The sequence below is a fragment of the Leptidea sinapis genome, chromosome 23 (genome assembly GCF_905404315.1).
Source record: "Leptidea sinapis chromosome 23, ilLepSina1.1, whole genome shotgun sequence".
In the NCBI taxonomy this organism is placed as follows: Eukaryota; Metazoa; Arthropoda; class Insecta; order Lepidoptera; family Pieridae; genus Leptidea; species Leptidea sinapis.
This window is the reverse complement of record NC_066287.1, coordinates 2,012,095-2,037,381: the sequence shown is the minus strand read 5'-3', so window position 1 is coordinate 2,037,381 and position 25,287 is coordinate 2,012,095. Positions and strand designations below refer to the sequence as shown.

The following is a 25,287-nucleotide window of genomic DNA, read 5'->3' as shown; positions in this document are numbered from 1 at the left end:
TTTTCTGCTTCTTGGCGCAGCTGCCCTTATTGCTTTTATGTCAACTAAATGTAAATATACCCCACTTAAAAATATTCCTCATTAGTAATGATACAATCCGATATTTAGCCATGTCGACATTTACGCTTGTGTCTGAGTTGAAGTTATGAGTTTTGTTAAATTTTAATTGTTATTTTCTTCTCAAGTAGCAATACAAATGCCTTTACAGAGTTTGTTGAGTCCAGCTCCCCAGAGTTCTATAGCAAAGGCATAAATGACCTCCCCGTGAGATGTCACACATTTATAAAACTCGATCACTAGTTTTCATAAAAAATGTTTTAATGTTTCGGTACAAAACGGCAATTTCATACTAATTTTTAAGGTATGAGGGATACCTATTTCTTAAGGTAATGATTAACTTTATTTAAATTAATGATGTTGGTAAGTTGACACGTTCAATATTAGTCTATTAATATTCAGATCTATTTATGTCTTCTAATCATCAAGTCGTTGGGGTTAAATTTTTAACCATTTATAAAAATTATTGTTAACATTCTTTCTGACATGGCTTGAGCTGATAGCCTTGTTGTCAATACTCTATATAATTAAAAAAAGAAAAATAGTAAAAAAAAAGTAAGAGGGCAAGAGAAAAGGCCGCCATTTTGACATTTGTTTAGCTTTTGTGTTTCTTCAATAAAGCGTAGGTAACATTATATCTAATAGGAATATGTGTTGTGTTTGTATTATAAACATTTCATAACGTTATGATTTTATCGGATTATATATATTTCTAATACGATACGTATTATGAGTTGATAAGTTTCCTTTCACAGCGCATAAATCAATACTGTGCCGATTTTTTATTTTTTGTTTGTTTTCACGTATTATATATAATATTGTGGTAAAAATGGAGTTATAAGCTTATTACGGGATTTTATGAACAAATTTTTCGATATGGTGTTGCGATTGTGAATAGATATGCAGTTAAACAATTGACTCAGTGATAGAAAAAAAAGGCGCCAAGTGATATCGCGCGATTAAAATATATTTCTTATTGACGCTGATATGTGTAAATATTCATGTTTTCGCTGTACCTTAATTTAAGGCGATCGCCTACCGAATTGATGTAAGTGGTTTTTCTTAAGGTTTCTTTTAATGATAAAATGAAAAGATCAAATAAAACGGTGGTTAAAAACTTTGCTTTAGATCTCATTTGCTACTCTTCCTGAGATGCGGTTGAGAAGTAAAAAAAGGGAGCAACGGCTCTCAAAGAGAACTTCACTGAAACATACTAAACTAACTCTGAAGTGTTTAACCAAAAATATAAGGCCAAGACTAACTCATCACTGGAATAAAATACTGAATGATGATATTATTTTATCTGCAAGTGAAGTCTATCACTGCACCAGATCAAAGAGAAATATAGAATCTCACACAGTTAGGTCTAATATTTGTAAAAGAATGGAGAAACCAGTTGATTGTCAAAAAAAGAGTAAAGATGAGAGCTCTAAAAAACCACCCTTTCGTACTGTGGTTAGAACTCAGAATAAAGATTTGGTTTCATCTTCAACTCCTACTAAAATAAAAGTTGAGAAGGGAACAAATAAAATTAAACTGAGGGATGTACGAATGACTCGAAGTGTACAATTGAGGCAGAGCTCTTTAACCAGAGAACTACGTAAAACAGAATCCATGTCATCTGCTATGAGTTCACCTCGAAAAACAAGACGTATGGATAAAACTGATAAATCAGCATCATTGAACAGCTCACCTATAAGAAAAGTCCGTCAATTAGGAACTCCAGCACTATTGAAGTTAAGCAAAATAGCTGTTAGTTCTACAAATGAAAGTCCAAAAAAGAAAATTAAATCAAAAGTTCAAGAGTCATTCTCCGAAGATGATATTACTATGTATGAGCCCCATACAACTACAGTAGACTTTCCACAAAAGAGTGAGGAATCTGACTCTGATGGTCTGGTAGATTCATCAGAACTTTGTCTTCCAAATGATTGTCTAAATGACTTTATGAACATCCAATGTGTACAGTTGATAAATAACAGTGTTTCCAGTGATGATGATATTAGTTTACTTGCTGATCAAGCTGCTAGAGTTATGACAACTGAGAGAGATGAGAGTCAAGTGGAGAAAAGATTGCAAAAGAGAAGGAAGTCAAGTAACGATCTAGAAATGTATCAGCCCACCTCAACTACAGATGATTTAGATGTTTCTGCTGACTTTCTAACAACTGATGAGAAATATGTTCAGGTAAGAATGTTTTTTCTTTTTATTTAATTACTCTTAGAAATAAATATAAGAAAGTATAAGATGTGGAACATAGTTTTTTGTTTATGTAGAATGTAATTTGAGGCAATAATAACTAGGAAGTTAATAGAAAATTTTATCAAAATTTTAGTAGCTTTTTTTTTCAATTTTATATTTTGTAATCATAGTACGGATGAAAATTTGGATTTATTTTTATTATAAGTAATGATATTGTGGTAAATAAAATCATTTCTTGATAATAAACAATTGTGATTTTCAATTGTTTCAAACATATTATTTACCAAAGGCTTTGATCATTTCCATCTTATCATGAGGCTTGGAGTCATTTTAAGTGATATTGTGCCAACAAAGTTCAGACTTGTTATATTTTTGCTAACTACTAATAGTACCATCTAAGAAAGATAAATTCAGATTGAGTAAATTAAAAATTTGTGGCATCTCTACAAGCTTTTGTTGCTCCCATGGTCATTACCTGTCTGTCCTGTTCAAATTGAAATATTTTTGTTCAAAATAGGATTTAAAATCACTTATTGAACATAAAAAACTATCACCCATTCAAAATAGTGTGCCTTAGACCTGAGAAGAACAGGCGCAAGAAACTCACCTGATTTAAAAAAAATAAAAATATGGCCTATAATATAACATCTTACAATAAAAATTTTATAACTAAAGAGCCTGAGGGTATTCGTTCAATTCTCAGTCTGTGGTATCATTAAGAATTTAAAACACAAACATTTTTTAACAATTGTATTAAATTTCATAACACGTTTGTTTTGTACATTCTCTATTCTCCCACTTAAAAATATCATATATTCTTAAAATAGTTTTTTCATTGCAGCCAGACTTTGTTTCTATGTTAGAACAAGATGTCTATGTTCATGATTCTGAGTGTGAAATATCTTCAACATGTGACCAAGGTACTGCAATCGAGAGTCTTGAAGCTCTCTCTGCCAGGAGTCCTAGTACAGGCTTTCTTGCTGAAATAAGTCAAAGTTTGGCTGCGGAAACGACTGCATGGGTGAGTTTTAGGAAGCTTTTCGTAAATGAACAGATTGCAAAATGTAATATAGAATATTTTATATGTAACTAACCAATAAAGCAGGTATTAAATCTTAGATAATTTATACATCTAGATAGAGCCACTTGCTGCTAGACAACCAATGAAAACAGAACTGTCGATTACGTTAGTGTACATGAAAAGCTGTGTCTTGCTCTAGGCATTATTAATACTTAAGAGACAATATTTAAATTAAATTAAAATTGTCACAGATTAACCTAACGCTGCTTCTTGAAGATAATAAAACATTTGTTTCAGAATGCGTCAGACCTAATATCGGATGAGAGCTCATTGACTTGTCATGATGAAATGCCACCAGATGTTGAGGTTTGTTTATTTTTTTGTTTCTGTCATCATTAAACAATACCCTATATACAAATAAAATTTGAAAAACAAAATTTTATGAACAATGCGGGACTCATATACATGCTGTATCGTCCAGGAAACACACAAGTATGCTCATAAAAGATGGTTGTTCGTGGAAGAAAGCTCCTTGAAAACCGCACTGTGAAGGATCCAGATGGTGGGGATGATAATTAATTTAGTTCATATTCCACATGACATGCGAAGGTGGAATATCTGGGATCCTGTTGTAAAAGCATATACATCGCCCCACAAAAGACTTGCTAACTCGACTTAGTCGAGTAGTAGGCATTATAAGCTTATGTCTGTTCTTTGTGTTCACATTATGGTTATGACAGTTTCTGGCAAATTCACTTATGTGCCTATGAACGTTTGGCGCGAAGTTGAACGCGCACGCTACGAGCATTACAAGACGCGCGCGGAGCGACCTGTACTCTGTTGGTTTTTCGAATGAACATAAAGGTTCAGATGCGTTCGCGGCTGAGTGGCTTCGTAGTGAGGTTCGTAGTGAATGCGCGATATGAGCCGCTATGCGTCCACGATTGCAGCGAACATGCACTGAAAGGTAGAATGATATCAAATCAAAATCAGTTTATTCACGTAGGTCACGGAAATGACACTTATGAAAGTCAAAAAAAAAAAATCTTATTGAATCTAACTTCGTAAAGGGTTGAGCTAATGAGAAGAAGTAGCAAGAAACTCATTGCCACTCTTTTATGTCGAGATTTACATTTATATCGATTTACAAATCATTTCAATTACAATATAAAATGTAAAATGATGCAACAAACACACTCAAACGTCAAATACATTTCATGTTTCGTTTCACTGGTCTCTACCTACGACCTTTAAAGAGTAGTTTAAAAGAATATTGGAGTTTGAAATTGAAATGGATTTTTAGGAAGGAGTGAATGTGATATCGTCATGCAGTAACAGAGTTGAGTGTGAACAAATAACTTCATGGGCGGAAGCATTTGATCCATATTTGTTTATTAAACAGGTTAGTTTTCATTTGTTATTTATATATTTTTTTCAATATAGGTTTCATAGTAATGAACAATATCCTAGCACTGTTTGGATACCCGGGCTTTGCTAGAATCTATTAATGCTAAGTTTAACAGTAGGATATAATAGAATGACAGTAACATAATATATTGCAACAATACTTGGTAAATATCATGAAGCTACATCGGTTACATCTTTTAAATCGCACAATAACACAATTGCTTGACCTACTTAATATAATACAAAACATAATAACCCATATAGCCCAGTGGTTGTTGATCTACCTGCTGAGCAAGAGGTCCCGGGCTTGAAGCCCGGTAGATTCAAACAATTATATGATGTATATGGATGTTTGTTTCTGAGTCATGGATGTTAAAATGATTTTTTATCTGTTCAAGTAAGTGTATCGTATTAAATATATTGTTGTCTTGCACCAATAGTACAAGGCTGTCTATTTCGGGACATAATTTGTGTATAAATGTGTCAATATTATCCTGAATCCTGAGAGGCACTGCATTGTAATGGGCAGGGCGTGTCAATTACCATCTCGTCGCTACTGTAATATAGTAATCCTTCTTTGTCAAATCATATATAATATAATATCTTAAACTTGTGCTCGGTGAGTCCTAGTGTACTGTAGTAGATTCGCAATAGATATAACACCAACAATAGCAATGGAAGGGCACATGATATAAAAGGCATTTATTTTCTCAAAATTGATTCCTTTAGGATTCTTTTTGATGTCATTTCTTATACTACTAAATACTACTACCGCTTCGGAAACAATTGGCGCTCTGAGAGAGAAGAAGCGGCACAAGAAACTCTCCCAGCATTCTTTTTTTTGCGCTCTTTTCAATAAAAATATACAATATTGTACAGTCATTTCTATCGCTATAAAATAATCACAATCTAGTCCCAGGCTGTCCGATCATTTAGATATTCAGCCATGGAGTAATAGGATTTACGACAGAGCCATTTTTTTATAAAACATTTAAATTTATTTTTAGATAATGCCTGAACAGTGGCTGGAACTTTATTGTAGAAGTGTATACATTTACCCTTAAAGCTATTATGTATCTTATGAAGCCTACTAGAATTAGTTACAAGCAATCCCTTATTTCTAGTGTTATAATATAAGCTCAAGACAAATGTAATATTTAATTTCAGTTACCGCCATTGGAGACAGTAACTACAGGCGCCTTGAGAGCCCAGTGTCCTGCACTGCCACTGAAGACTAGAACCAGTCCCGACTTTAGTTTGGTAATATATATATATACTAGCTGACCCAGCAAACGTTGTATTGCCGATATTAAAATCTCGATACAAAAGTAACTGTTGATCGTCCATGGTGTGGTTTTTTATTTACATTATTATAAATTGGAGGTCCTAGATAGTTGCTATGCCGGCTAGATTATGGGTACCACCACAACGGCGCTTTGTTCTGCCGTGAAGCAGTAATGTGTTAGCATTATTGTGTTACGGTCTGAAGGGCGCCGTAGCTAGTGAAATTACTGGGCATATGAGACGTAACATCTTGTCTCAAGGTGGCGAGCGCAATTGTAGTGCCGCTCAGAATTTTTGGATTTTTCAAGAATCCTGAGCGGCACTGCATTGTAATGGGCACGGCGTATCAATTACCATCAACTGAACGTCATGCTCGTCTCGTTTCTTATTGTCATAAAAAAACCAGTAATTCTTAAAAGTCTTTAGGCGTGCATTATGAGTTCTACAGAAGGCTTGTGCAAAATGTCAAAAGAATAACCGATTAGTATAATAAGATTTTGAATTTTTCGGATTTCCTTAATTATCGTTTCGTCTTAATTAGAGACAATTATTTATATCAAAAATGTAAATGAATTTTCAGTTTCATGAAACCTCTTTGTTGCTACAAAAAACCTGTATTATCTTTAGGAATTAACTTTGTAGTGATAATTCTATTATGCACTAGTGTGTAATATTATTATGCACGTGTGTGTTATGGTTCGGTTTATGGCCCTAAGAACGATGTAATAAGGCTCACTTTTCGTGTAAGTGTGTTGAAAAATTATTTATTTATTTTATATCTTATTAAGGCGCAATGAGTAGAGTCGCTGAAAAACTGCCAGGGTTGTCTAAAAACTTAATTAAAAAATAAAATGAATAATAAAGGCTCGGCTGAGATGTGATTATATTTATACATTTAAAATTTTATCAAGTAATATTGATTGTAGTCAACTTTTAGCTTTATTAAATTTTTCTGTTCCTAGTAGAATCTTGAGAAAGAATGACACTTACTTTTCTACTCAATTGTTGAAAACACGTGTGTATCATCACTCTCCCATTTTTAGGATCAGCGAAGCTACTAACAACCACATAAACTGGATTGATTTATATAATACTAGTTTACTATCTGTGGCAAGACACACTAAAATCATGTTTGTTTATAATTAGAAAGTAAGACGTGTTGATTAGTTAGTTAAATATTATTATTAGTTAGTTAAATATTATTATTAGTTAAGTAAATATTGTAACACTTTCATAGTTTTAATATTGTAAAAAGGGTTCGCCCGTATATAATAAATTAATAATAATTTAGTAATATTTTGCATCACAGCTGGTGGTGCGCTTATCAAAAGTGATACGTACTTATTTGTTAAAAAAAATCACTAAGTACGACAGAGGGTGTCTTTTACGTTGTGCGTGACATCCCTAAGTACGGAACTCCCAGCGCATCTTTCAAATCCCACAGTAAAAAAATTGCTAAGACAACTCAATATAATAGTATACAATTGTAGGTGGCCTGCGAAAACCAGTCAAATCCTTTATATTGTATTCGTGCTTCAGGTGCTTGATCTGGACGAGACGCTGGTGCATTGTTCACTGCAAGAGTTGCCAGATGCGAGCTTCCACTTTCCCGTGCTCTTCCAAGATTGTAGATACACGGTAAGTGTTTGTTTTGTTGTTATTCCCATTACCTTTGTTTAAACAGAAGGGTTCCGTGAAGGACAAGAATAGCTCAGTACTGCCATAATATAGTAATAGAAGAATAACTTCATACTAGAGTGCCCTGTCGACGCACGCACACATACACACGATTTATGCGATCGCTAAGAGATCATGGAAAGACAAAATTATTGAGTGCCACGCCATCCGCCGCCAAGACTGGTCGCCAATTTGTTTGTACCAACCCTAGCGCCCCCCCCTCCTGTCACACGAGAGGACCCACAATAGCGTTGTCGACCTTACAAGCATTGAATAAACGTACTCGTACATATGAATTCGAAAACTAATAACACATTAGTACATGGCGGGGTGAATCAACTCGGGGCACTGATGTAAGAGTCACCCACGCCTAAATGACTCGATACTTTATTTTAATATGTCAAAGTCAAATAAACTTTATTCTTATTTTGAATTGTCACTATAAATATTTTAAATTACTGAATCTACCATGTGTTCGGAAAAACTAGAGCTCGTGATAAGAACATACAAGAAACTCAACTGCCACTCTTCAATCAATAGAGTATTTTAAAATGCCCGTAACATACAAAACAAATTAGTTTGTAAAGTGCTGCATCCTATATATGAATCATGTTCAGAGTTAAAAGCGTTTTAAGTGCCAAATATTTCATAAAAGTATTAAAGAATTGACTGTAAGAATATAAATTATCCTATATTGGATGCATCAACTTTTAAAGCTTGAATTCAACGATTGCATTCCTAACTCGCACAAGCACTGCACATGCGTTTATTTCTACTGCCGTATAGTTATTAAACCTTAAAATATCATATCTGTTTGTAGGTGTTCGTGAGAACACGTCCTCACTTCGCGGAGTTTCTCTCGCGAGTGTCGCGGCTCTACGAGGTGATACTCTTCACAGCCAGCAAAAGAGTGTACGCGGACAGGTTATTGAATCTACTGGATCCGCATCGCCGCTGGATCAAGTATAGGTAAGACAGAAAAAAAAATATTGTATTAAGCCTTCTTTTACGGAAGTCTATAATTATTAAAATATTATGAATGTTTCGCTAAGTTTTAATAGTCTACATGCAGGATGCACCAACGCCTACCTGCACTGCCTAGAGTTTGAGGTTAAACGCGAACTCCATCGAAGAATTGGCTCCAGCTGAACTCTCTACTGAACGGCCTGGTTATTTGTTAACGTGAAACCTGCTGAATCCAATTAGATACTCGTTTCGCCTATACAAGAGGCATTCCGAGGAGTTGTCGACTCGCCGAACTGTAGAACGAGAATGAATTGTAAAGCTTTACACCGCCGGCGAGTGTATAAAATACATTCGTCGAATGAGCTGGCCCGCTGTGATTAGTCGGCTGCTGTGGCGTACTTACTACCCCAGAAAAATACGTAACAACGGCGAAGAGACCGCGCGTTTGGTTGTTCAACAGTGTGAGCATATTGTTTTTTATGATTTAATATTTCCAATTATTCCACACATATTTCAGTGGAATCCACGTCACACGTCAAAAATGACGTGTTATTTGATGTTTAAATCACAAATTTTAATAGTAACTTTTACAGCAGATATTATAAATTATGAAGGCAAAATTCAAAATGGCTGCCATGCAAATAAAAAAACATATTTTTTTACATAAGTATATAAGTAAAGTGGTTTATCTTGTGCGACTCCCTTTTGACCGGTTTTTTAATAAGCAGGAGTAACGACTGTATGGTTCACCTGATGGTATGTGATCACCACACTCACTTGCAACACCAGAGGAAATTAGTGTTCCCGAACTCAAAAAACCTTTCAAGGTGTTTATACCGTATCGACCTGGAAACACTACATGAGTTCATTCAACAGTTTGGTTACATATGCGTTTTCGCAATTCGAGTCTCAGCTACAGAATGGTATATGTACTATTGATGTGCCGAATGTGGTTTGAACCGAATACGAAATTCGCCAATAATTCCTTAAAATAAATCAAATATTCCGTCGAAGTTCGGTTGTTTTCGCCGCGCTTTCTCTATTTTGACAAGTCGCGTCAGGTTTATGCATCGCGGTTAAATACGCCCCACCTGTACCACTGCGTGAGTTGGGCCGGTCGGCACTCACTAGCAAATACGTCATCATGGTATGGTATGGTATAGGCGCTCCTGTTTTCGCAAATAGACCACTAGCATGGGTCCATTTTGTGTGCAGTAATGGCCAGTTACTCCAACCAGCCCAGCTCCTTCCAGAAGCCCAGAACATTCTTGGGGTGTTCGCAGACTTCCTGGAGCGACCTCGTATTGGTTAAGGTTTTTGATACGTCATCATGACGCGTGTGTTAAATATTGTTTAACGTTTACATTTAACATATTTCGATATCTTGGTGTTTCAACATGGTTAAAGTTGATAAATAATATTCTCTTGTTGCAAGGGCTTGTTTTATTTAATAGTTTTTTGGTTTTATTATTTTCAACCAAAAAAGTGCAGATATTTTGTTTAGTTTTTTCTTGTGCTGAATAAGCCGATGATCTGTTCAAGCTGCCGAAGTTCCGTTAAACCTAATATAAAACGAAGATCGGCCCATTCCTAATAGGTACCTATAGACATCTTGCTTCCTCTATAGCCCTTCCTCAAGACCCTGGCTAGTCTGACGGAGTAGGTTGTGGTATGGGGTAAAATGAACCTTGTCCAATTTAACCCTCAGAAGACTCAAGTTTGCGCGTTTGTTTAAAAAAATATCCATTTATCGTAATCACCACTCTTCAACAACATCTCCCTTATAGTCACGCCTAGTATCGGAATACTGGATCTCGAAATGTCGAGCGATTGCCAATTCCGCGGTAACCTGAAGGGCAAAGCCAAGTTGGTTTCGAAGGAGGTGGGCGTCAGAAATAGAGCACGGCAATACTTCAAGCCGGCCCAACAAGTTTCTAGCGCTCTACAAATCGCAAGTCCGGCCACATATGAAGTATTGCTGTCATCTCTAGTCTGGTACACCCCAGTATCAGCTCGAAACAGTTGACCGCGTGCAACTTAGACCTGCGGGCCTACCATGAACTCTTATTGCGATTCAATTGACAACCTAAATGAACTGCTTTGCTATTTCGTACCACGACGTGATTAGAGCTATCTAATTTAGGTTGACGTCAAATCAACTGATTAAATCGCAATGATGTCAATTGAATGTCAAAAATGATATCAACTGAATCGAAAACTGATTTAGTTCGTTCATTCATTCGTACCATGAGGTGTTATTTCAACCTAAACTGGATAGCTTATGTGTCAAAGTGACCGATTCGAAAAAAGTTGCTACTTCCTTAGAGCAAAGTGAATCGTGTTGTTATTAACAACATAGAAAAGAAAAATTTTATTGATTAAAGATGAGATGAGAATACTTTATTGGACTTTTTTGTAAAACAAAATACTGAAAATAAATACTAAAGACGAGGCAGTATGGGCCCGGGCTATAGCCTGTTCGCAAGAACGAATTAAAAAAAAAGTACTCTGTGGTCCTGTCAAACCAAACATCAATGGAGGTGCGTTCATAACTCGTTATTTTTACGAAAACACATTTAAAGCAAACATTTAATTTGTAATTCAAAGAACTATATTTATTTATATTACTATTCTTTAATAAGTATAAAAAAGGGCTTAATGGTTTATAATTTGACGCAATTGCGTAATTTTAAAATTTATTTTTAGTATGTTCTACGCAAAAAAGCCGCTAAAATCATATCATTTTAGGTTTCGAAACGCAATTTTATTTCGTTCATTCTTCATAAGCGATCCAAACGCCATTCAGTAAAAGGCATTTCATGGTACGAATTTTAGTGATTCAGTTTAGGTACCTAAACTGAACTGCATCGGATTCGCATCGCTTATTAAAAGTTGATGGTAGGCCCTCTGCTCGAATTATCGGGGATGATTCGCTCTGGTGTGATCTGTGAACGATTCGATCACACACAGAAATTACGACACGCCCCAAATAAGGATAAATTAATCTCCACCATCTGGAGGTGTAGTGTTCCTCCACTGTGCGGTTTTCGAGAAACTTTCTTCCACATACAACAAAGCTATGAATGAGCTTCCTTGTGCCGTGTTTCCAGGACGATACGACATGGGTACCTTCAAAAAAAGCGCGTACACCTTCCGTACGGCATTTTCCAATATTCAGTCTATCTCCGGTTGTGGCTTACTTGAGATTAAAATCGTAACTAGCGTTGACTTTTCTGTCCCAATAAACTTATCGACGGTAATTCACCTTATCTGTACACGCTGTCTGTCAATAGGAGGACGTATAGCTTACCAGCGGTAGAAGTTTGTATCGATATTACAATTCACGCGTCCCAATATAAGGAGATAAGAAAGATTTATCGGGTATGTTGGGACAGCTTCAGATTATTGACAGCTAATAACTGACAGTAGGAGGTAGTAAGTTATCTCTATCTGTAGACAGTATATTGGGAACGGCCGTTAAAGACTGGCAACGCTCCTTTGATTCCTCTGGTGTTGCAAGAGAATGTGGCCGTGACCCGTACTCTCGTTTGTCCTCCTTTTCCATAAAAAAGTGGACTTAGGATTCTATAATTATAAGGTAAATGTATAGATTTTCAATGTATGCACACTGTAAGTAAATATAGGTTATGTGGTCAAAGTCTCAGGTTTTTTTTAAATTCAATTGTTTTCTGCAACAGGTTGTTCAGGGAGCATTGTCTTCTCGTGAACGGGAACTACGTGAAGGATCTCTCAATACTCGGCCGTGATTTGAGAAAGACTGTCATTGTTGACAACAGTCCGCAGGTGAGTTGTTTTTATTTTAATGTCGGCCAAATATATTGACCCATTTACACAAATTATGTCGCAAGGCAACAATTTTCATACTTAAACATGCATAAATACTAATAAACATCCATGACTCGGATGCCAATATTCATCCTTAGATTACAGTACCCATGTTGTATCATCCTGGGAACACTCAACAGCTTTAAGAGACTGTAGACTTAAGTATATCGCTTTAATTTCAACCCGATATCCCCACGGGTTCCCGAATTAAATGGTCTTGACCAACGGACTCTTGCATTTTTTTTACGGAACCCTATAAACTAAATTAGCTTAATATCTTCTAATTTTGTTCCAGGCGTTTGGGTATCAGCTAGAGAATGGTATACCTATAGACAGCTGGTTTGTGGACCGAAGCGACAACGAGCTGCTCAAGCTACTGCCCTTCCTTGAGACCTTGGCTACTGTGAGTCATCATATTTGATAAAAGTATATGTATTTGTTGGATGTTATTACTAATTCTGACAGTAATCACAACCATCATGTTCACGAAGCTTCCTTACACAAACAATGAATTCAAGCTCGTAAAGGTTGATGTATCCAATATACGATACTATATATATATGATACTAGCTGACCCGGCAAACATTGTTTTGCCATATAAAGTATAATTCAGTTAAAGCAGCATCTGACTGCAAAAAACAGGCGTATCGAACTTGGGTTGCGGCGCTGGGCTCAAAGGATCCGAACTGCAAAGTTCTGAAGAGGAAATATAACCGTGCCTCCAGATTTTTTAAGCGGCAAATCGCCCGTGCGAAATCAAAGCACGTCGTCAAAATTGGCGAGCAGCTTTCCAGTTACCCGACCGGAACACGCAAGTTCTGGTCGTTGTCGAAAGCTGCTCTTGGTAACTTCAACCAGCCGTCCATGCCGCCGTTGCACATGAGGAATGACACCCTGGCCCATACGGCAAAAGAGAAAGCCGATCTCGTGTGCACTCTTTTTGCCTCCAACTCGACTCTTGATGACAACGGAAAAACACCGCCGACCATCCCGCGGTGTCAGAGCTCCATGCCTGAAGTACAGTTCCGACAGAAAACTGTTAGGCGAGCTCTGTTTTCGTTGGACGTCAGGAAGTCGAGCGGGCCGGATGGCATTTCTCCAATCGTGCTTAGAACGTGTGCCCCTGAGTTGACGCCGGTGCTAACGCGTTTATTCCGGCACTCTTATTCAAAAGGCGTAGTCCCTGATTCATGGAAGTCAGCCCTTGTCCATCCGATCCCAAAAAAAGGAGACAGTTCGGATCCGGCAAACTACAGGCCTATTGCGATTACCTCCCTACTCCAAAATCATGGAGAGCATAATTAACCGCCAGCTCTTGGTATACCTTGAGGGTCACCAGTTGATCAACGACCGGCAGTACGGCTTTCGCAATGGTCGGTCGACTGGCGATCTTCTGGTATACCTAACACATAGATGGGCGGCGGCTATTGAAAGCAAGGGGGAAGGCCTGGCAGTTGGTCTGGATATAGCGAAGGCCTTTGATCGTGTATGGCACAAGGCGCTCCTCGCAAAACTTCCATCATTTGGGCTTCCCGAGAGCTTATGCAAGTGGACCTCCAGCTTCCTCACTGGGTGCAGCATACAGGTCGTTATCGACGGTTATTGCTCGAATCCCAAGCCCGTGAACGCTGGAGTTCCCCAAGGCTGTGTGCTATCTCCCACGCTGTTTCTTCTGCATATCAATGATATGTTGGACACCGCCAACATGCATTGATATGCAGACGACAGCACTGGTGATGCCGTATACACGGGCCATGCAGGTCTCTCTCGGGAAAACGTCGACCAGTGCCGGGAGAAACTTGTGTCTTCTATCGAGTCCTCTCTCGAGAAGGTCGCGGAATGGGGTAAGTTGAACCTTGTCCAATTTAACCCCCAGAAGACTCAAGTTTGCGCGTTTACCACTAAAAAAACCCCATTTGCCGTATCACCGCTCTTCGAGAACACTTCCCTTAAAGCCTCGCATAGTATCGGAATACTGGGTCTCGAAATCTCGAGCAATTGCCAATTCCGTGGCCATCTGGAGGGCAAAGCCAAACTGGCTTCAAAGAAACTGGGCGTCATAAATAGAGCACGGCAATACTTCAAGCCGGCCCACATTCTAGCGCTCTACAAAGCGCAGGTCCGGCCTCACATGGAGTATTGCTGTCATCTCTGGTCTGGCGCACCCCAGTATCAGCTCGATCCATTTGACCGCGTGCAACGCAGAGCAGCTCGAATTGTCGGGGACCCAGTACTCTGTGAACGGCTGGATCATTTGGCGTTGCGTAGAGACGTCGCTTCATTGTGTGTTTTCTACCGCATCTATCAGGGATAGTGTTCCGAAGAGCTGTTCAACCTGATTCCTACCGCCGAATTCCACCTTCGCACGACACGCCACAAGTTAGGATTTCATCCCCACCATCTGGATGTGTGGCGGTCCTCCACAGTGCGGTTTTCAAGGAGCTTTCTTCCTCGTACCACGAAGCTGTGGAATGAGCTTCCGTGTGCGGTGTTTCCGGGACGATACGACATGGGTACCTTCAAGAAAAGCGCGTACACCTTCCTTAAAGGCCGGCAACGCTCTTGTGATTCCTCTGGTGTTGCAGGAGAGTGTGGGCGGCGGTGATCACTTAACACCAGGTGACCCGTACGCTCGTTTGTCCTCCTATTCCATAAAAAAAAAATAATAATTCACACGATAGTTTTATAAGTAATAAAATATTGCCTATATTATAGCCTGTACATCATTTTGTTCTATTGTCAATAGTTTTTGCAGCGCACGCAAAAATAGATTTTCGATTTTACACCTTGTGTTACAAAATAGCAATTTTATTACGGATCCCTAATTTTGAAAAAAAAAACATAGCCTATAGCCTTCCTCGATAAATGGACTACCCAACACTGAAAGAATCATTCAAATCGGACCAGTAGTACCAGAGATTAGCGCGTTCAAACAAACAAACACTGCAGCTTTATAATATTATATATTAGTATAGATTTATACAGATAATTCTTTATTACTTTTTATGAAATAATTTAAATAATTTAACACGACTCATATATTGGATTACCTTACAAACTAATGGTAAAATACTCTATTTGATTGATACAAGTGGCTGTAGAATTTCTTGTATGTTCCTCTCACGAGCTCAACTTTTTACGAACATATAGTAATAATAATATAATATTGACACACTTTTTACACAAATTATCTTGCCCCAAGTTAAGCATGTATATAGCCTGTGTTATGATTTACAATACAACGATATATTTAATACATTTAAACGATTTAGATATATTTAAACAATATACTTACTTAAACATACATAAATTCATATAAACATACATAAATACATTTAAATTTCCATGACTTGGAAACAAACATCCATATTTATCATATAAATGCTTGCATCTACCGGGATTCGAACCCGGGACCTCTAGCTTAGTAGGTAGGAACGCTAACCACTCGGCTATACAGGTCGTCTATATAGTAGATAGTAATTTAAAATAATTATTTGTAGTGACTATTTAGAAGTGCTTAGTTTAAGCGTGATGAATAAAGTTTATTTGATTTTAACTATGATACAAGTGAGCTAAGTTCAGCTCATTATACACGAGGCTGTGGGTTGCAGTAATCATAAGTCAGCCCAGTGCCCTAGTAAGCAATTTGCTCACGATATTCATACGCACTTTCTCAACACACTTGCGAGGAATAAACAAACATGTATTTAAACAAATATAAAAGAAAATTATGGGAATTGATGCTCAAGTTTCTTTTTTGCACGCGCCAAATGTAACATGATTGATAACATAATAAATTATAGCCTACTTAAAACTTATTATTTTAGTGATAAAACACATAATATATTAATTTTTAACAAATTATTGTGAATTATAAATAATTTGATGATAATAAATGTTTTTGCGTCTTAATTAGCGGCATATAACCTCTGTTGTAACAAAAAAAAACTGTACTACCCTCTTTAATTGAAAATGCTCCGTTTACTCTCATATGTAACTTGCAGTTAGGTACTAACTTAACTTCTAATATCGACAAAGGCTACACATAGTTTAAAAGCAATATCTATGCATCTTTTATATTTTATATTTGACTTCTTAATCACTGAACTGAGTGTAGTTACTTTAAAATAAATTGTTTATGTATTTATTTGTGTCTATGTATGTTTTTGCTATGTATTTACGCTTTTATGTTTTTGTTTTTCAGAAGGACGACGTGCGTCCCTACATCCGTGATAAGTACAAGCTGTTCAGTTACCTTCCGCCCGACTAACTTAAAACGTAGAACAGTACATGAGTTCCTGTAGGAAACTGTTGGGTTTGGTGCACTTGTTTTAAGGTTATTATCATTTAATTAGGACAGGAAATTGTTCCACTTGTCTTCAAATTTTCTGTACATATTATTACTTGTCGTACTCTTGCAATATTTACACCGAAATATAGCATTTAAAAACAATTTCTACCACATTTTTTTTATATAAATAATGTACTTTTTAAGGGATTTATAAAGTTAAGTAAAGCTTTCGAAAGAAACGTTTTTCAAAATAGTGAAGTCTAATTTCAGTTATTGGTGTTTATTCTGTAAAGATTATGTTATTAAAATATGTGATACTGAAAGTGAATGTATATTAATATTATATTTTATTTATTCCAAGCCGGATAAGGCGATTGTATTTACAAGTAAGAGTTATTTATAAATTATATCAAGTATAACATCCGCCTTCAGTGTCAATAACATGTTTCATTTGATTATGAGCTACATTAATGTATCACGATTTATTTTTCTAATTTCTTTTATGAGAAGTACAATTATTAAGTTGAGTACTGACTTAACTTTCTTCTACTAATATTTACGATTTTAGTATAGGAATATACAGTATGACAGATAAAACATTAATGATATTTAAGCAGAGTAATCGGTTAAATTGATTCACATTCTAATAACGTAATGAAAATTGATACATGACCGTTGAGTGCGCAACTCTTTCGTTAGTTGAGCGCAAGCGCCGACAGGTCCCAGTCCGCCTACTTCCGCGCAGTGCGATTAGCGTGTAATTTGCGCCAATTCGCGTTGAGTAATTAATAATGACTTAATTTTCGGTTAAATTTTCTAACTATATACCGACAACTTCGTGAGTGATAGTCCCAGTGAAGCATCGAGTAGGCTGCCATAAAATTATACTTGCATAAACACATATTTTTTTTTAATAATTTATGCCGAAAGACAACATAAAGTGTTCGCTTTATAGCGTCAAATTGTTGTTGTAATAAATATTATCTCATTTTAAGTAACATTTAAGTGACATCATTGCGATTTAATCAGTTGATTTGACGTCAACCTAATAGATAGCTCTAATCACGTCGTGGTACGAAATAGCAAAGCAATTCATTTTAGGTTATCAATTGAATCGCAATAAGAGTTCATGGTTGGCCTCCAGGAATAGGTAAAGAAACGGAACGCAATTGTTGTCTGCTGTCATTTTTCTGTCATCATAAAATCTAAATCTTCCGAATATAATCAATCCGTTAGACACACCTTAGACGAGCTTCGGCTAGTGTTTAAATATAAGCAATGTCTATAGATTGTTTAACGCTAAACAAAAGAAAGACACAGATCTGTAATAGAACTTTTTTAAAACAAGTGTTCAACAAACTCTTTTTTGTAATAACACCGTAAGTGCAAAAAATCTTCGAGAGCCAATCTAAGTAAGCGTCGTATAAGATTTTTTAAACTGTAAGCACTTGAGACTTGTTTTATGAGACAGTGTGCCACTATCATTGGTGATAACTAAAAAATTATAAGTTTTTTTTGTTTTTACTATAATAATGTTTATTTGTTTGGTTGTATGTTCTATTATCGACATTAGAAAGTATTATATTTGGTATATATATGTTTTATATTTTACGTTCTACTTTTTTCTCTACTGTCCGGTGGCTTGATGGATATTAATTGTATAAATATATTTTGATTATTTTTGGGTGAATAGAAAGTCATGTTAAAAATATGGCATTATGTGCAGATGTAAAACAAAAATTTTGCGGGCCAATAATTTTTGTTGCATCGATAAACACGAGCATATTATTATGTTAAAGTAAGTTTTTGGGTGTTTTGAGGTGAAACTTCAATCGATGTATGAGTCGTCACGATTTGCGGTTACGCGCCATTTTGTTTTTTCCCATCGAAGTTCAGTATAGGGACGTAAAGAATAATATATTAGTTTGAAAGGGTAACATAAAAAAGACTTATTTGTATGCATATCTATAATATAAAAATAGCTTTAATTTAATACGGTTTTTTTCTTAAGCCTTATCTACACATTTTCATTATGTCAAAAAGAAGTTTCACATCTTACCTGGGTACTGTTTACACACATATTTACTTTTCTAAATTTAAATAATGTTTTTTTAAAACAAAATATAATATCCGATTTTAGTTATTATTATTACTATTAGCACTTAGTACGACTTGTTTTTTTTTTAATTTCTCCGATACGTCATCCTTATGGGAATAATTGAGGAAATGTGTGTGTAATTGACAGTTTGAGAAGTGATAGTATAGGGACTGATGACATCAAGAGAACAAATATTTATTTTTTATTGGTAAAACTGTGGCATATCTGAGGACCTATATAGAATTTATACAGACGTATACAAGTGATGTATTCTATGAAGTTATTAGTCCTGTTTGAATGATAGGTCCATGGGACTATACCGTTCTCAACGAGCCGGGGTCACGTAGCAGCGGAATGCTTTGACTGGGACTACCCACATTGTAAGACAATAAGTCTCATTTGCCCAAAAATTTCAGTAGTCTTTATATCACACCAGTGTAAGAGAGACGCGATGCCTCTGTCGGACAGTCGTGAAACAAGTTCCTAATTATCTGTGATTTGAATTTTTATATTTTTTTTTAAATTATTTATTTTTCGTGTAATATTCACGAGAAATGTCGATTTATCATTTTTTTGAAAATTTATATTTTTGTTTGTAACTATTTTGGTCACGACTGTACCACGAATTTTTGTGTTGTTGACATTGTTAGATCTTCCGGAGTTTTTATATAATTTTGTGTTTAAGTTAGAATTAAGCAAAATATGCAAGATGGTACGAATAAGTGTTTACGACTTTCGTGAGTCATTATTAAATTATTTATTAATACGGCTTTACTCACGTTTTGTCTTTGTGTCTCGCAAGCTGCTAGAAGCCGAATTGACCGTTGACCTAATTTTAATAGAGACAAAGGTTGGGCTCTGCCAACAACTTGGAAACCAGTGCTACAAAACGGGTCTCGCAATAAGACCCATAGTGCCGATGATCACGTAGCGGACATTGTGAGTACATACACCAATAGTGATACAGTGTCAGTGATACTGTGCTTGTCATAACGCCGCCCCCCCCCCATTCCCCGCCCTGTCCAGCCGCGCAATACGAGCCCAAGTCCGCAGTAAGAGGTGGGACGTTATCGCGAACCCACCACACTCACCCCGATGAAGGACCTCCGAATGGTCCGAAACTAGTCGATACCGACACCGACAAAAACGTGAGAAAAGACGTATTAATGAATAAAATTAATTAATGATCCTTTTATTAAGGATTTTAAGGCTGGGTTGCATCATATTAGCTGTTTTAGTTAAGGTTTAAGTAAATTTTAACATTAACAGTTAACTTTAATATAGACTGCGGAATTATTATGGTTAAAGTTAAAAAGTGACAGGTCGCTATTTAGCTATTTAACATTAACGATAGCTTTAACCGGCGAAGATTGGAAGTTAACAGTTAACGTTATGGCGTCATCTAAAAATTGTCAAATAGTGTAACACATTTTTTGCTTAACCGGTACTTTAACATTATTATAGCTAAAGTTAGAGGTGCAACCCAGTTTAATAATAAGTTCTACCAACGTGAGCCTCTCAGCTCCGTCTCGCTATCACTAGCATTATTCCCTTAGTGAACAATATCCCATTCTTACCATTTAAGTAATTTAATACGCGTAATATCTGGCTATGTAGTCATAATGTTGTACATAGAAAATATATATATTCAATACGCGTATTCTCATAGTAATAGCAATAACGCTATACAGTGTGTTGCAACAATGGCGACATTTATACACGGGTTTAAACACACTACTTGACCGTAATAAAAAAATGACCAAATTTAATTTGTACCAAAATATGGATAATTGTATTTTTTTCATAAAAATGAGGGTTATGACTTATACATCTCAAGTAAATTTGACAGAGCAACCTGTGACTTAACAAGATATACTAAAATTTCGGTCGATGCGTCGCTCGGATGGTATATTCAGTTAGTAAGAACGCTCGGAGTAACACTGAAATTAAATTTGTATAATTAATCCCAGAAGCAAGAGATATCAAAATAACAAACTGTTAAGAGATTTAAAAAATAAAAATTCACAATATTTTAATAAATCAAGTTTCCATAATATCATTTCGGAACGCCCTGTAAGTAATCTAGTCGACGCGCGCTAGCGTAGGCACCAACACCTACTTTGTGCCTATTTGTGCGACCACGTGATTTTAATTTTATTACCTTATTATATAATTTGTTTATTTGAGCATTTCAATTTTTTACTTTAAATTTTTATATTAATATTTTTATGTTTAATGTTACCTCTACTCGTGTGTTTATTTGTACCAGTTGGAGGCTCCTTTGCAAAGGATGCCGGCTAGGTTATCGGTACCACAATGGCGCCTATTTCTGTCGTGAAGCAGTAATGTATAAACAATATTGTTTCGGTCTGAAGGGTGCCGTAGCTAGTGAAATTACTAGGCAAATGAGATTTAACATCTTATGTCTCAAGGTGGCGAGTGCAATTGTAGTGCCGCTCAGAATTTTTGGGTTTTTCAAGAATCCGGAGCGGCACTGCATTGTAATGCTCAAGGCGTATAAATTACCTTGGCTGAACGTTCTGCTCGTCTCGTCCCTTAATTTCATAAAAACGAAAAGATTTAATCTCGCCATTTTAGCTCCACGTAGCTATAACGCCGACTTTAAAGAAACACGCGGGTTTATAGCCTAAGCTTAAAAAAAATCTAAAATTGAAAATTAATAATTAATAATTAAAATTTTCAAACAAACAAATATGTTTAGGAAACAAAATTTTTATCACCTTACGTGGTCGCATAAGACGGCATGAAGTAGGTTTCAGTATCTCCGCTAGCGCGCGGCTACTAGATTTCTTACAGGATGTTCCAAAATGACATTATTGAAAATTGATTTATTTAGGTGAATTATGTATTTTATTTGTGAATATTTTTTTTAAGATTACGGTTAAGTACCAGTTCTACCAGTCTGTTTATTTGATGTCGCCATTTTAGCTCCACGGTGTATCTATATATATATTTTAAACGTTGTTTATGTGTAAGGTATAATTTTGAATGGCGGCGATGGTTAGGAAAATCTTGAAATTTTCTGAAAAAGACTGAAAATTTGCTTGCTATTTACAGTGTCAATGTGTTTAAATAGCGAAGGATTCGCTGATTCGATACTCGTATGTATGTTTTCGTGTTTTTTATGGTTGAATTAAAGGGTTGTGCTTTTTTAGTGTCATATGTTCACAAATAACGAAAGACAGTGGTGTTTGCGGGAGTAAAAGAGAAGAGAAATCGGTCGCACTCGTCTGTCGTCATTCTATGTCTGAGATCTATAGCGTACTTAGACTTTGCCCGAATTTTACTTAGGTTTAGCATAATCTTTGATTTCCTTTTGCTCTTAGATAAGATATACATCTAGATGGCGCCTATTGCTGCTAGACAAGCGATGAAAACAGGCCAGGCGTGACAATCTTCATCTTACACACCCGCGACAAATTGCACAGAAATAGCTCGCCTAAGAATTCGCCTCTGATATTTAATATTAAAACATTTTGAAGAAATTATCAATTTTCTTATATTATTTTTTTTAATATTCACTTAATATTTATTTTTTCGCGGTATGCTTCCACTCGCGCGCCGTATTCGTGTAAAATTAATAATATTATAAAAGATCTATTTTTTCGTAGGTAATAGTTATTTATGCAACTGTTGTGTAATAAGGGGTATTAAAACACTAATGTGATAATAGTATCACATGAGTGTTTTAATACCTAATTATCAACAGTTGCATACAAGACTTTATCTACACCCAGAATATGAATCCTCTAAAAGATTCTGGAACAGTTAGCTTACTGCTAACATTAAAACACCAGTCCTGGTAGTAACCTAATATCATTCATAACCTACTGATTATATACAAATAAACTAAGTATTAATGAAACAATTATATATTTTGTAGTAATTTACATTTTGTATAGTGCAATAATTGAAATTCACTCGAGTATAATGTTCTTTTACAGCGTTTGAAATGAATCGCTCATTTTTTGTAATCAAAACAATAAAAATATCGAAGAAAAATGGCGGGGATTCGAATAACGTACTTTTTTTTACGGCGCGCGACGTTCTGGTAGGGTGGAACGCGCGTAAACGAAAATGTTCTTTTTTTGAAATTCATACAGATACCACGCATCGAGCAATAAGAATGTGGCTGTCTGTTGAAACTCTTTGCGCATGAAGGGATCGAAAAATAAACAGGAGTGTTGTTATGAAATTCAGTACAACATTATAACACTCGTTTGGATGATGTAATGGTTATTAGAACATTAGGTGTTTTAATGTTGGCAACTGTTTCAGAATCTTTAATAGAGGATTTAAAGCATGGGTGTAGATAAATGTATTTAAAATCGTATGAATCGTGTGTATTATTCATTACACTCTCGAATTTCTTATAGCGCTCGCCTGAGCGTAAAATACCGCCTCGAGTGCAACGAACAACTTAAAGCATAATATAAAATTGTTGTATTATTTGTAATTTTTTTATATGTTTTATTTCTATCAGTTGGTCGGTTGTTGGTTTGTATTGAGCAAATTACGAAATGGGAGTAAAAAATATATATACTTTAATATAATTATTTACTATCTGTAATTATTCATATTCATATTATTATATAGAATGTTATTTAGTTTTATTTCATTACGTCACCCAAATTAAATTAAAAAGCTAATATAACTGGTTGGCCCTACACAGGGTCACTAGTAAGTTAAATTTATAACATCAAAGGAGTGACAAAGTAACACATACAAAATGGTGGCCTGTCCCATTAGCAACGTTCGGGGTTTAAAGAGGATTCATTTATAATGCATATAGGATGCGAAACCCACACATTTACTGTAAATTTGTAAATAAAATACGATCATTTAATCAACATTTGATATAATTTTAAGAAATATTAAACTATGTTACCAATTAAAACAGAGGTCCCGATAATAATATGGTCGATTGAGACGTAAACAACTCCCCTCGCTTTAGATACAGTCGCTAATTAGATTGTTAAATATAGTAATAAGCTGGATGATTGATTTATGTAATCCCCTTAAGAACTCCGAAATAAATTAAATTTGTAACCAAAATTTATGAACGATGCGGAAAGTAGATCCTAAAATAGTGCCACAACCTGAGAGTTGAATAAGACATACCAAGATTTACGAACCACTCGAACGGTTGGTTCAGTTGGAAGAGCGCTCGGACGAAATCCGAGAGGTCGCAGGTTCGGGTCCCGCATCATTTGGTTACAAAATTAATTTATTTTATCGAAGAAGTTAAGAAGAAGGGATATCACTTTAAAAATTACAAATTGTTTAAATCCGAAAGAAGTTACTGTAATAGCCTAAGTATAATAAGTTAATATAGAACCTAAGCTAAGTTAGCTAGTTATAAATCGTAGCTAGAACTGTGTAGAATTATCTAGTATGCATTGTTGTTGATAATATAATCGTTTATTGTATTAAAATTATTTAAATGAAATTAGTTATTTTATTTCTGTTCTATACAGTACAATATTGTATATTTTATTAAAAAGAGCGCAAAAAAAGAATGCTTGAGAGAGTTTCTTGCGCCGCTTCTTCTCTCTCAGAGCGCCATTTGTTTCCGAAGCAGTAGTAGTATCTAGTATTTTAGATATGACATCAAAAAGAATTCTAAAGGAATTTATGCCTTTATAGGTATGTTGAAAAGAAACGTGATTGGAAATGTGAAAATAGTCCGAAGGGTGCCTTTCCACCACATCACCAACATTGTGGGGCACTGTTCAGCACAAATGCGTCTGGTGAAAATCTTTAATCTCATCTAAAAATCTTAGATGATTTATACGTCCTAATAGAGCCTCCTGCTGCTAGACAACCGATGGAAAGAGGCCAGGTTTATTACTTTAAGTGTGCGTTACAAGCTGCGTCTTACACTCGCGATATGTATCTCACTTTGTGTTAGTGTGCATGTCATGCTCAAAATAGAGGTTAACTGTCCACCTCAATTTTTTTCGACGTTTTCACAGCTGTCACATACATTGCTATGCATAAGAAACATTGTAGCGTTCACGGGCTTCGGATTCGAGCAATAACTGTGAGGAAGCTGGAGGTCCACTTGCATAAACTCTTGGGAAGGAAACTCTCCCAAATGATGAAAGTTTTAAGAGAAGTGCCTTGTGCCATACACGATACAAGTCCTTCGCTATATCCAGGCCTTCTGTGCTTTCGATAGCCGCCACCCATCTATGATTTAGGTATACCAGAAGATCGCCTGCCGACCGACCTTATCTTGGCGAAAGCCGTACTGTCGGTCGTTGATTAACTGATGACCCTCTTAAGTACTTATTCCAAGAGTTAATTATGCTCTCCATAATATTGGATTAAAACTTAGAGTAAAAGTGTTCTGTGTTGGAGAGCAGGGAGGTAATATCTATAGGCCTGTAGTTTGCCGGATCCGAACTGTGTCCT

The 25,287-nt window shown here is 36.0% G+C and overlaps 1 protein-coding gene across 2 annotated transcripts; it reads left to right on the top strand.

Annotated features, from left to right (window-relative positions):
- Positions 1-648: 648 nt before the first annotated feature.
- On the top strand, positions 649-24,319 carry LOC126971367 (CTD small phosphatase-like protein 2). 2 transcript variants are annotated; one of them, XM_050817661.1, is made up of 11 exons: positions 649-1,105; positions 1,186-2,244; positions 3,101-3,280; positions 3,578-3,646; positions 4,584-4,682; positions 5,855-5,947; positions 7,511-7,609; positions 8,469-8,617; positions 12,313-12,418; positions 12,756-12,863; positions 16,665-24,319. In XM_050817661.1, the coding sequence occupies exons 2-11, from the start codon at positions 1,210-1,212 to the stop codon at positions 16,728-16,730; spliced, it is 2,004 nt and encodes a 667-aa protein (XP_050673618.1). In that variant the 5' UTR covers positions 649-1,105; positions 1,186-1,209; the 3' UTR covers positions 16,731-24,319. The 2 variants fall into 2 exon arrangements, with proteins under 2 accessions (XP_050673618.1, XP_050673617.1); XM_050817660.1 differs by having other exon boundaries at positions 649-2,244.
- The last annotated feature ends 968 nt before the right edge of the window (positions 24,320-25,287 follow it).

Coding starts and splice junctions, on each gene's coding strand:
- LOC126971367 (XM_050817661.1), top strand. CDS start 1,210: ATGCGGTTGAGAAGTAAAAAAAGGGAGCAACGGCTCTCAAAGAGAACT. Junction 7,610..8,468: donor TCCAAGATTGTAGATACACG/GTAAGTGTTTGT, acceptor ATCTGTTTGTAG/GTGTTCGTGAGAACACGTCC. Junction 12,419..12,755: donor TTGTTGACAACAGTCCGCAG/GTGAGTTGTTTT, acceptor ATTTTGTTCCAG/GCGTTTGGGTATCAGCTAGA.